Raw genomic sequence first — 14,185 nt, forward strand, 5'->3', positions numbered from 1 at the left:
CATAATCCCTCCAATGATTTTTATTTGACAAAGACATACTGACAAACATTTTCAAAAGTAAAAATTTGTCCTCCTTCAAGAAAATAAGCAAATATCTACTCTAACATAATAATGGAAGAGAGAGAAAAATTAATTACCCACACAAGACGGTAAGAGGGATGATATCAAAGAAGATAACACATACCTGAATTACTATGTATTTTAAAAGTGCTTCAAGAAAATAGCTCGTGAGATCTTCTTGTCCTTTATCTCCTGATTGTGGAGGGACAAGAGGAGTAATTTCCTCTATAGTGACTTGAGCTATACAAAGACAAAATTTTAGTATAATTACAAAACAAATTAACGATGAAATAATGTGATCCAAATAAAATTTAAATGTAAAACATATATGCAGTGAATAGTGCTTGAAAACATTCTAATGATTGGACCTTGAAATAAATCTGAGATCATCCTAACAGTCCATCACAACAACCATAAAATTAAGTAATCAGCTGCTTCATAAGCCCTTGATTGAGAGAATGTGACAGGGATGGACAGATAACAAAGGGTTTAAGAGTGAATCTTACTTGAAAAAGAACTCATATTTTTAAAATTTACATTAAGTGTGCCCAATATAAAAATTCCATAGTATGATGAGAAACAACAATAATGAACTTATTTATCAATTAAAGGACATAATACTCTAGTAATGACCATACTTACTCTTAAAGGTAGTCCCCTTATTCAAAGAATGAAATGCTATTTCCCTCTCAAAAAGGAAGGACAGCATCTTAGTTCCTTGATTATAAAAGTCCATGTACAAAATAAGAAACTTGCATTTTCTAAAATTTTCAAGTATTCAAAAACATTCATTATAACAAATGCAAATTCAAGAAAATCAACCAACAATGAGGTGAACTCTCTTAAATATTTCCTAAGCAGACCTAGTTTAGTACAGGCAGGTTCCTAAACCTGTTTCTTAAGAAATATTAGCCAAGTAATTAAGCTCATAAAAATAAGTTTTGTTAACAGTCCTCTTGGCACAAAGTAAAATACTCTTATACTTCAATGTACATCTAAATTAACTTAAGGATACAAGATGAAACATGAGAGTTAGAAATGAAAGATAAATGTAAAATGGATTCTATGAACCATGTGTTTCTGATGCTCTGACACCAGAAGCCTTGCTGGCCAGGGAGAGAATGTCTGTCCCAGGGCTAAAGAGCTAATTCCCAGAGATAGTAAAGATGGGCCAGAGAATATGCCTTCCACACACAAACCAACCAGTCCAGGGTCCACACCTCTAACCCTCTTCTATCCAGCTCTCACATTCAAGGCCACTATTCCTCTGACCCAATCACCCAGGTACTTAGGCGACAATGAGGGACAGCCACTATGCAACTAAGCCTGCTAAAATTATCCAAATGAGCCAATCATAGGACTGCTCACACTGCTTCAGATGTTCCTACCTACAGAATTCAGAATAAGGGCTCTTGCCTTTAATGCCCTACCCCTGACTGACCCTGGTACTTGCCCCTCTGGCCACCCTCCCTGGTGTGGCATGCCCTCTCCCCTCGGGAACTGTAACTGTTTTTTTTAATCACAATCATCTTCTGATCTGTTGGCCTCATCGTACATAAAAAATAATAAAACCTACATTATACAACATGGCCTTGAATTATCCAGTTAATAAACATATAGACAGGGATGCCTGGGTGGCTCAGCAGGTTAAAGCCTCTACCTTTGGATCAGGTCATGATCCCAGGGTCCTGGGATTGAGTCCCACACTGGGCTCTCTGCTCAGCAGGGAGCCTGCTCCCCTGCTTCTCCCCATCCCCCCCTCGGCTGCCTGCCTCTGCCTACTTGTGATCTCTGTCTGGCAAATAAATAAATAAAATCTTTAATAAATAAATAAATAAACACATGAACTTTTTTTTTAAAGATTTATTTATTTATTTATTTATTTATCTGACAGACAGAGATCACAAGTAGGCAGAGGGGCAGGCAGAGAGAGGAGGAGGTAGGCTCCCCGCTGAGCAGAGAGCCCGATGTGGGGCTCGATCCCAGGACCCCGGGATCATGAAGGCAGAGGCTTTAACTCACTTAGCCACCCAGGCACCCCATGAACATTTTAAAACTATATTAACAAACTACATAGGAAATTTTGAAATACTGATGGATAAGATCTCATAAATCTTACTTTCTTGAAGGTTGAGTGGAGGATTAATGAGATTATCTAAAGTTCGAGGTCCATGTTCAGATTGTAGTGCTGAAAATCCGGGAATTAAGCATGAAAACATCCAAAGCTGTTCTTTGCTACAGTTATTCTGAAGAGCTTGCAACCATAGTAAGAAAAGACGAACACCTTCCCGTCTGATCTAAAATGAAATGAAATGAAAAACAGTATTTTTACTTATAAGGGAAATATTTTATTTAAAGCCAAAATTCTCTAGAAGATGATTAGAGAATGTTATTTAACAGAAGAGAGGAGGGAATGGGAAAAGGATAAAAGGAAAAAGAAAAGAGGGGAGGTAAGGAAAGAGGAAGGGCTACTATATCCATGTCATTTATTGTGCTCTCATTATTTATAAATTTAAATTCATGGATTCTGAACAAACACAGAATAAACTTGGCCATCGGGTAATCTTTATTCTAGAATTTCCATTGGTAAAAAAAAAAAATCAGAAAATTATTTCCTTCTTGTTTACATCCCTCTTTCTCAACACCACTGGTCTAATCCAAGAAGCAAAAAGAACGAGGGCAGTAACTGTTTCTCTTACGGTGATTTCGGTAAAAGGTAGAATAGTTAATGGGGATCTTGGTGTGCCCTGCTAAATCAAGGTTCTTGTTCTTAAAAAGCTTACCACTCTCTGAAATTATGTCATCTACTTACTATTTGCTGCTAACCAGCAAAGCAGAAATTTTGATTTATTACTATATTCTAAGTACCTAGAACAATACCCATATACAAAAAACAACAAATATTTCAACCATTGCATAAATTCTCTTCCAGGAAGAGAACAGGAAAATACAGAAAAACATTTAATCCCTGACAATGAAAACACAAAGTTCTTCACTAAGCTAATCTCTCTGTTAGCTTTGGAAATTGCCCTACCACAGCTTTGTAAATGGCCACTGTCAAAGCTGTTCAACAGCTGCCATCCTTAGGGTTTACAGAGATAACAAGAAAACAAACAATTCAGAAGGCTGATTCCTTTCGTACTGCTATACCAAGCCTTGATACCAAAACTACCCACAATAGGAAACTTTCACTTAACCTTTAAGAGGCTTTTGCACTGGGTAGCTTCTCTTACTACAGCACGACATAATCAAAAAAAAAAAAAAAAAAAAAAAAAGAAAGAAAGAAAGAAAACCAACTTTTTAATATAAATCCTCTATTTTTCCATACATCTAAGAACATTTATAGTAATATAAAGAATAATTTGTTGAAAGACTGAATAATTTTTGTCTCCAGAGGACCAGAGTAAAGTATTTCTAGTGAATCACTCAATGCAGTGGCAAAAATTTTTCAATAGCCCAGTCAACCCAGTATCTATTTTTATACATACTAAATTTGTTGCTATATTTTATTTTAAGTCAGTTCACTTCAACTAAGTGAGCTAAAGACAATTCAAAAATTTTTAGGAAAAAAACTGATGTAGGAAAAGTAGAACAAGAGACAGTTTTTTTTTTAAGTCATAGAAAAAAGATATAATTATACCTTCAAGGAGTTTCCTGTGTGAAGTAGTTTCTTTAAAATCAATCCTAAAAAGGAAACATGATTGAAAATATTCATATTTTCTTAGTTGTTTCCAAATGTCAGAGTTCTCGGTCAGACTTGAAAACACTTTAAAACAAGTCTTTGGCAATCTCCAAATTATTCTTGGTGACCCTGATATCCCTCTGGCCATAATTTTGGAACCAGAGGGCATATAAAGAGTCACCTTTTCAACACATGGTCTATTGGATTTAAACATGATTTAGTCTATTGAAACAAACCCTCATCCCAATTGCATTTACTACAGCACTATCTCTGTATATCTCTTATTTAAGACAAGAATATAATTAAATACTTTCTGCATCACTAATACAAATAAAAACCACTGTAGGAAATTTCCATTTAGTTAACCACATGAACTTCTGTAATTCTAGTATTTCCTAACAAACATTTTCATTGTACTAATTTTCATTTTCAGAATATTCAAAGCTATCTTTAATACTCCTTTTTAATTTATACAACTTTTCAACTCCATAATAAAATACTGAAATCACATTGACAAACATCCAGAGACCTGCCATTTGGTCTAAACAAATCTAAACACAGTCCCATGTTTCTTATAAATTCAAAATTTCACTTATTTACCTTATCTATGATGTTTTATCTAACAAGTATCATTGAAGCCTCCGTTGAAACTATGTCAAATCATTCTCCTCCTTCCTTCTGAGAAAAACTCATTATCCAGATTTTGGTATTAATTATTTCCAAAATATTTTTTTATTAGGGTTATCATTTATAAATCAATAAAATATTTAGAATTGGTTTATATATTTAAAAACTTGTATCAGTAACAATTTCTTCCATGGCTATTTGTTCTAAACCTACTTTTTAATTCTTTTTAATAATACCAAGATAACACACACACACACACACACCAAATCTGGATTTTATTTGGTTAAGTTTCATTTGTCATACAAAAATAAGCTTTAATATTTCAAATAAAACTGTGTTGACTTATCTGCAATTCCCTTCCTTATGTTTGCACAAACTCAATTTCTTAAAGCAATACTATATAAATGCCAGTCTTTAATCCGCTCCCCTAAAAAAATCCATATATGCTAAATGCACTGTGGTATCATGGATTGGATTCTGGAACAGAAAAAGAGCATATATGGGAAATCTAACCAAATGTGATTAAGTCTGAAGTTTAATTAATAGTTTTTTAAAAACTTACATTTATGTATGATATACAAAACAAGCCTTCCTATAAGTTACTTTCCTTTTTTTTTGAGAGTGCACGTGCAAGAAAGTGGCACGGGGCTGGGGGGTGTTTAGAATGGTGGCGCTAAATCTTAAGCAGGCTCCATGCTCACTGCAGAGCCTCACTTGGGGCTCAAGCTCACGACCCTGAGATCACGATTCGAGCTGAAATCAAGAGTCAGACACACAACCAACTGAGCCACCTAGGGCCCCTACCTAAGTAACTGTTCACTATCTCTAGTGATCTATATAGCTCTAATTAATTCACTTTAACTGCTATATACAATCCCATTCCATACTATTAATCTTATTTATGTTAGGGCATTTGGTTTTCAAATTTTTGTTATTCCCAGAAATAGTTTAATAAAAGTTCTTGTCACAACTATAAAAATACCTAACACCATACATAATTGTGAGAGAATTAACTGCTTTCCACACATCAGGAATGATACAAGCGTGTCTGCTCTCACCACTTTTATTCAACACTATACTAGAAGACTAGAAAGAAAGAACAGAGAGAGAAGGAGGGAAGAGAAAGAAAGAAGGGAAGAAAGAAATGAATTAATTAATTAAAGGTACCAGATTGGAAATCAAAAATAAAACTATCTTGGGACGCCTGGGTGGCTCAGTAGTTTAAACAGCTGCCTTCAGCTCAGGTCACGATCCCAGTGTCCTGGGATCGAGTCCCACATCGGGCTCTTTGCTTGGTAGGGAGCCTGCTTCTCCCTCTGCCTCTGCCTCCCACTCTGCCTGTGCTCACGCGCGCGCTCTCTCTAACAAATAAATAAATAAAATATTTAAAAAAAAAAAAAACTATCTTAAATTGCAGTTGACATGTTCCTATATGCAGAGAACTGAAAGGCATCTATAATAAAACAGAGTAAGTGAGGTATAATTAACTAGAAACAATATAAATGTCCATGAATTGGTGAGTAGATAAAACATATGTCCATGACAAAATACTATACAGCAATAAAAAGGAATGATAACACATGCCATAATATGGAAAACAAACAAAAAAATTATGCTAAGTGAAAGAAGCCAAATGCAAACTACTATAAAGTGTATGATTTCATTTACATGAAATGTCAAAAAAAGACATTTACTGAGCACAGAAAGCAGATTGTGGGAAAGGCACTGACTATAAATGGGCTTCAAGGAATACATCAGGGTAGGGGCGCCTGGGTGGCTCAGTGGGTTAAAGCCTCTGCCTTCGGCTCAGGTCATGATCCCAGGGTCCTGGGATCAAGCCCCACGTCGGGCTCTCTGCTCAGCGGGGAGCCTGCTTCCTCCTCTCTCTCTGCCTGCCTCTCTGCTCATTTGTGATCTCTGTCTGTCAAATAAATAAATAAATAAATAAATAAATAAAAGGAATACTTAAGGTAAGGCAATGTTCTAAAACTGGACAGTGGTAACAAAAGATTTATTGAAAATCACTTAATTATTTACTTAAATAGATGAATTTTACCTATATAAATAATTCAATAAAGATACTTTTAAAAAAAATCAATGAGTCATTTATTTTCCTTTATATATATGACAAAAATGAAAGAAAACCGTTTTAGCATTTTTCTGGATGACAAAGAAAAATGACCATTTATATATTTTCTCAAGATAGACATTTATTGGAATATTATTAAAACATAACAAGCAGAAAGCCTAAAGCTCTTTTGGAGATTTAAGGCTACATTTCTTAGAAGATACAATAAAATCTTGAAGTTCAGATGTCTAAAAAAAAAAAAAGACCCATCTTCATAAACAACCTTCAGAGACATTTTTATGATTATGAAACACAAAATAGGATTTCACTGTTTGACTGAGTTACCTCATCAAAGGCTTATTACCAATTCATATTTCTTCTCTGATATAAAGTCTATTCAAATATTTTGCTAAATATTATCAAGCTGTAAGAGTTATTAACAGCTGTAAGAACTGTAAGAGTTCTTCTGGGTATGTTAACGGGTAGGTTACATTTAGTCTCAAACTTTATCTACTAAAGCCTTTTTTAAAGCCTGCATCAATATCCTTCCTAGATGTCTGGAATTTCTTTTGTTTCAGGAATTAATTGGGAAGGCTTACACTTTCAAAGCCCCACAAAGACTTCTCTTTTTTTTAAAGATAAAATACATTTTACTCACCTAATTACCAGTTAACAGACATTGGGTTATTTCCATCTTTTGGCTATTATGAAAACTGGTACTATGAACATTAGAGTATACATTTCTATGCAGACATATGTTTTCCTTTCTCTTGGGTATATATCTGGGCGTGGAAGTGCTGGGCCATAGAGGAGCTCAATGTTTAATATTTTGAGGAACTGCCAGACTGGTTTTCAAAGCATCTGTAGCATTTTACATTCCCACCAACGGTGTTTGAGGGTTCCAATTTCTCCACAGCTTCACCAATGCTTGCTTTTTTTTTTTTGCCTATAGTCATCCTAGTAGATGTGAAGTGGTATCTCCTTAGAATTGTGATCTGCATTTCCTACTGACTAATGATGTTGCACATCTCTTCATGTGCTTTTCGGTCATATGTATATCTTGGAGATATGTCTATTCAAATCCTTTGCCCATTTATAAATTGTGTCCAGAAAAGATTGCACTTGCTATAATGGATTAAAAAAATGTGCGGCCTAAATAAAATCTATGACTTTCTTTTTAAAGAGAAACAAATACATGTTTTACAAATTAATATAAGGCCCATAACATTCTACTTCAACAATGTAGATAGGGTGGCCACCCACATATTCCCCATGAGAGAAGGATCATTAGCGTCATTAGCAATCAAACCTGACATCTAACCAAAGCCTAAAGGAAAGCCAACAACTGTAGTTCCTGAAGTATAGATCTGTTACCTCTTTGGTTAGGCTTATTCCAAGGGATCATATGTTCTTGGTGCTATAGTAAATGAATCGATTCTCTATTTTCCCTTTCTATAGTTTCATTGTCAGTGTATAAGAAAGCAACTGATTTCTGTATATTAATTTGTATCTTGCCACATTACTGAATTGCTGCATGAGTTCTAGTAGTTTGGGGGTGGAGTTTTTTGGGTTTTCCATATAAAGTATCACATCATCTGAAAAGAGAGAGAGTTTGAACATTCATGAAAGAAAATGAAGGATACACAAAAAGATGGGAAAAATATTTCATGATTATGGATCAGAAGAATAAACATTGTTAAAACGTCTATACTGCCAGAGCAATCTATACTTTCAATGCCATACTGATCAAAATTCCATTGTTATTTTTCAAGTGCTGGAACAAACAATCCTAAAATTTGTATGGAACCAGATAAGACCCCAAATTAGCAAGGAAGTGTTGAAAAAGAAAAAGCTGGGGGCATCATGTTGCCTGATTTCAAGCTTTATTACAAAGCTGTGATCACCAAGACAGCATGGTACTGGCACAAAAACAGACACATAGACCAATGGAACAGAGTAGAGAGCCCAGATATGGACCCTCAAGTCTATGGTCAAATAATCTTCGACAAAGCAGGAAAAAATATCTAATTGAAAAAAGACAGTCTCTTCAATAAGTGGTGCTGGGAAAATTGGACAGGTATATAGAGAAAAATGAAACTCGATCATTCTCTTACACCATTCACAAAGATAAACTCAAAATGGATGAAACACCTCAATGTGAGATAGGAATCCATCAAAATCCCAGAGGAGAACATAGGCAGCTGGGAAAATTGGACAGGTATATAGAGAAAAATGAAACTCGATCATTCTCTTACACCATTCACAAAGATAAACTCAAAATGGATGAAACACCTCAATGTGAGATAGGAATCCATCAAAATCCCAGAGGAGAACATAGGCAGCTGGGAAAATTGGACAGGTATATAGAGAAAAATGAAACTCGATCATTCTCTTACACCATTCACAAAGATAAACTCAAAATGGATGAAAGACCTCAATGTGAGATAGGAATCCATCAAAATCCTAGAGGAGAACATAGGTAGTAACTTCTTCAACATCGGCCACAGCAACTTCTTTCAAGACATGTCTCCAAAGGCAAAGGAAACAAAAGTGAAAATGAACTTTTGGGACTTCATCAAGATAAAAAGCTTCTGCAGAACAAAGGAACAGTCAACAAAACAAAGAGGCAACCCATGGAATGGTAGAAGATATTCACAAATGACACTACAGTCAAAGGGTTGATATCTGAGATCTGTAAAGAACTCCTCAGGTCCCCTGGGTGGCTCAGCATCTGCATTCGGCTAAGGCCATGATCCCAGAGTCCTTGGATCAAGCCCTGCATCAGGCTTGGTGCTTGTTGGGAAGCCTGCTCCTCCCTCTCACACTCCCCCTATTGTGTTCCCTGTTGATGTGTCTCTCTCTGCCAAATAAATAAATAAAATCTTTTAAAAAAAACAAAAAACAAAAAAACTCCTCAAACTCAACACCCAAAAAACTGATAATCAAGTAAAAAAATGGGCAGAAGACATGAACAGACACTTCTCCAAAGAAGACATACAAATGGCTGGCAGACACATGAAAAAATGTTCATCATCATTAGCCATCACAGAAATTCAAATCAAAACCATGTTAAGATAGCACCTTACACCAGTTGGAATGGCAAAGATTAACAAGACAGGAAACAACAAATGTTGGAGAAGATGTGGAGGAAAGGGAACTTATACACTGTTGGTGGGAATGCAAGCTGGTGCAGCCACTTTGGAAAAGAGTATGGAGATGCCTCAAAAAATTAAAAATAGAGCTACCCTATGACCCTGCAATTGCACTACTGGGTATCTGCCCCAAAGATACAGAGGTAGTAGGGACGCCTGGGTGGCTCAGTGGGTTAAGCCTCTGCCTTCAGCTCAGGTCATGATCCCAGGGTCCTGGGATGGAGCCCCACATCGGGCTCTCTGCTCCGCAGGGAGCCTGCTTCTTCCTCTCTCTCTGCCAGCTTCTCTGCCTACTTGTGATCTCTGTCAAAAAAATAAATAAAATCTTTAAAAAAAAAAAAAAAAGATACAGAGGTAGTGAAAAGAAGAGCCATATGTACCCCAATGTTCATAGCAGCAATGTCCACAATAGCCAAACTGTGGAGAGAGCCGATATGCCCTTCAACAGATGAATGGATAAAGAAGACGTGGTCCAGGGCGCCTGGGTGGCTCAGTGGTTTAAGCTGCTGCCTTCGGCTAAGGTCATGATCTCAGGGTCCTGGGATCGAGTCCCACATCGGGCTCTCTGCTCGGCAGGGAGCCCGCTTCCCTCTCACTCTCTCTGCCTGCCTCTCTGCCTACTTATGATCTCTGTCAAATAAATAAATAAAATCTTAAAAAAAAAAAATTAAAAAAAAAAGAAGATGTGGTCCATATATACAATGGAATATGATTCAGCCATCAGAAAGGATGAATACCCAACTTTTGTATCAACATGGGTGGGACTGGGGAAGATTATGCTGAGTGAAAATAAGTCAAGCAGAGAAAATCAATTATTATATGGTTTCACTTACTTGTGGAACATAAGGAATAACACAGAGGACATTAGGAAAAGGAAAGGAAAAGTGAATTGGGGGAAATTGGAGGGGGAGACGAACCATGAGAGACTGTAGACTCTGAGAACAAAACTGAGGGTTTTAGAGGGGAGGGGGGGATGGGCGAGCCTGGTTTGGGTATTAAGAAGGGCACATATTGTATGAAGCACTAAGTGTGGTACATAAAGAATTAATCTTGGAACACTGAAAAAATAAAACCTAAATAAATAAATAAATAAGAAAGCCAACAACTGTTATCTGCAGTTTCTAATCACAGAGGGGAAACATGTCTGAGAACAAGAGCTCGAGAGGACTGTGGTGACACTGTTACTATTACAAGACCAGACTCCAAACCAGCAAGCACCTTGGCTTATTTCCTGGTAACAGAAAGTTTATGGTCTCCTCCCTACTTAGTCTCTGACAGTAACCCACAACAGGTTTTTTTCCCCCTCCTTTTTTGTTTTTGGCTTCATTCCATGATCTGGAAAGCTCTACTCTGGCCCCACAAGCAAGAAAGTTAACTCTAGTTCTCCTCACTATTTTCTATGGAGCAAACTGCCAGCTGACACCACTTGCTTTTGAATCTGGAGCCCACTCTACTTGGCACTTAACATTTCTCTTCCATTTCTGATTCTCAGATGTTTACTTTAATGCTGAGTCTGCTTCTATTTTTTTGGTTCTGTAGTTTTATCATTACTAAAGTAAAAGAACAGATAGACTGAAGAAATTTAATATGCAATTTTGACTGGAAATCCTTCATCTATTATTTTTAATCTTACACTTCCATTAAGTATAGTTTTGTATTCTTTATATTTTTTCTACTAAAACACAGACTATAAATTCATTTCAAATAATGACCAACCCAGTACAGAGCATTTTCATATATTATCATTTATGTCAAATGTGAAATATATATTCAAATCACTTACCAATACTATGAAACTGCCATCGCTGATGAATTCTCTCTGGAAGAAGTTGTAAAATTTTCTAAAAATCAGTACGAATAAAACAAAGAATGAAAAGCAAGTAATGAGACCACATTCTGTGCAATGTGAAAAATTAAACAAAGAGCTTACAATAAGCCTGTAACAGCTTCTTATGCAAAATATAGATAGCATCACCAACACAAAACAGTATTTGAGCTAATCTGACAGGACTTGCACTATTTCAGCACTGGCACACTGATCAATATTTGAAAACACCAAAAGCAAAACCCAACAAGCTATACTAACAAAGACTTGAACAAGACACTAATGAAATTTATCTTTCACAATGATGTGGAAAATAAGTATATCCCTCTTTATGAATTAAATAATGAACTCTAACATATTTCAAAATGATTATTTGCTATTCCTAGAATTTCCAAATTGTGGATATTACTAGTAAGTTCTGAATTCTTTCAGATACTACTATTTAAGACATTTTGTCTCACTTTGAGTAGTTCTTCCTCCTGTTTGATAAAAGAAGGAAAAATATTTTGATTTTACAAAAATCACATCAAATATTTGTACTGACTTGATTCACATGAACCCAAAGGTACTTATATTGATGATGGCTATAGGTATAAGAACAATATTTAAGAATTCAGGATCTTTACAGTTAAACTAATACAGGTTTCCATTAATTGGGATGAACACTTTTTACATATAACACTTTCAAAATTTTACCTTTAATTCCCTTTACAAATTTCCTCTGTGTGAATTATTCTAGTTCAACAGCTGCCTTATTATGCTACTAAACTAAGCTCCCAGTACTCATCTGCTTGCTGAATGAGTTTTTTAAGTTTGTTGTTACTGCTGCTTTTACTACTGTTATACTTTAGAAATGCCATGAACCAAAGTGTCCATAAGGGCCAAACACTAGATACTTTTATATGTAATGGTATCTCATTAATCCTCACAACCAGCCTAAAAAGAGTTTGTTAATCTCAGTTAAAAAAGGAGAAAGTGGGTTAAGTAATGTGCTTAAGTTAGAAAGTGGAAGAACTGAACCCAATCTTGATATGCTTAATCCAAAATGTGTACTTTTATACTATTTTGCCATAAAAGACTGTATGCATGTTTTACGCTTCTCTATCTTCCACTAGTCCATCTCATACAAGAGAATGATGAAGAAATTTTACATGAGATACACAAACTTCTTCACCATTGCCCTCCTCACATTTCTCTAGCCAACAACTGTATAATTTTATTTATCTTGGTATGAAAGGGATAAAATTATAAATTGAAAAGATAAGTTTGTAAACTACCCAGAAACATTCCTAAATTATGACTATTATACTTCAGATTTAGCCTCTTATAAAAAGTAAATAAATGTCTTTATTTTTATGTGGTTACTATAAAGATGAAAGAAACCATGTATAGTCTTAACAGAGGAAAATTGATATAAATCCTACATCGTATTATTAATACCACATAATGGTACTTTTTATTCCAAAAAGAGGAAGTCAGTTAATCTATAAATTTCTTGATTTTTAAAAATCATCATTACTAAGGCAAGCTCAGGGAGGGGAGAAACCTCCCTGGAGCAGAAGGGCAAAAAAGCTCCTTTGATCTTGATTTTCAGTATGAATACAGACTGTGAAAAATGGGGCCTCATGATCCTTCTGACCTTTTGGATTTTAAGCAGGAGGTGTCAGAAAAGTTGCCACAGGGGTAACTGGCCTGTGGTTGAATAATATAATGTTTAAACAAAACAAAATAAAATAAAATATAAAAATCATCATTAGTCTCTAAAGATAGAGGTCAGATATTATTATCCCCACTGTAAGTAGAAAACATCAGCATAAAGTTTACATATTTTTTCCAAAAGATGAAAGCCCTGTATCTAACATCTTTATATTCTAAGAAAATTCACTCATTCATTAAAGACAACAACTGATCAGTATATATTACATACAGAAAAATAAACACTATTTTTTAATAGAAGGAAGGTCCTGAAAGAGCTTCCATTAACTAATCCATCTCAGTTTCCTGAACACAAGGCAAGCATGAATGTCTGGAGAAACACTTTCCAGAAATTCTTATCTTGTGTTCTCTGCTGATACCTTTTATTTTTTAACTTCTTTTTCAATCTTGATGTCTTTTACTTCCTTCTCTTGCCTAACTTCCCTGGCTAGCTAGAACCAAGTGCAATATTTAATAGAAATGGCAAGAGTTGATATGCTTGCTTTGTTCCTAATCTTAAGAAAGAGGCACTCAGTATCCAGTACTAGGTACAGTTTTAAATGTATATTTTTGTAGATTGTAGATGTCCTATATCAAGCTGAAGAAGTTTCTTTTTATTCCCATTTTGTTAAGTGTTTCATCATGAAATAGTATTGGATTTTGCCAAATGCTTTCTATCAACAATAACATATTTTTGTCTTTTATTTTATTATTATTATTATACACTAGTTGGTTAATTTTTAGATGTTGAACTTTGTATTTCGTATATAAATCCCACTTGGTGATGTTGTATAACCCTTTTTATATGCTTTTTTTTTAGGATTTTTTTGTGCCAATACTCATGAAAAAATTTTATAATTCTCTTTCCTTGTTTTTGTCTGGTTTTGGTTGGGTAATACTGGCCTCACGGAACGAACTGTGAAATATCTCTTTTTTTATTAAAGACTCTCTGAAGAACTGGTATTTTTCTTTAAATGTCTGGTTAAAATTCATTAGTGAAGTCATCTGGGTCTGGGCTTTTTCCAGGTGGGATTTTATTTAAATACTAATTCATTTTTTCACTAGTTGTAAGTCTT

The 14,185-nt window shown here is 35.2% G+C and overlaps 1 protein-coding gene across 13 annotated transcripts in view; it reads right to left on the bottom strand.

Moving 5' to 3' along the window:
• Positions 1–14,185, bottom strand: part of RALGAPA1 (Ral GTPase activating protein catalytic subunit alpha 1) — a 265,994-nt gene that overhangs the window by 210,343 nt on the left and 41,466 nt on the right. For all 13 annotated transcript variants that reach the window (XM_046007925.1, XM_046007924.1, XM_046007923.1 and 10 more), the window contains exons 4-7: positions 11,373–11,430; positions 3,701–3,744; positions 2,180–2,357; positions 185–300 (exon numbers count right to left, since the gene is read on the bottom strand). In XM_046007925.1, the coding sequence (XP_045863881.1) occupies positions 185–300; positions 2,180–2,357; positions 3,701–3,744; positions 11,373–11,430 (396 nt within the window). The remainder of the gene's footprint in view (positions 1–184; positions 301–2,179; positions 2,358–3,700; positions 3,745–11,372; positions 11,431–14,185) is intronic.

The sequence above is a fragment of the Meles meles genome, chromosome 6, assembly GCF_922984935.1.
Source record: "Meles meles chromosome 6, mMelMel3.1 paternal haplotype, whole genome shotgun sequence".
NCBI classification, from domain to species: Eukaryota; Metazoa; Chordata; class Mammalia; order Carnivora; family Mustelidae; genus Meles; species Meles meles.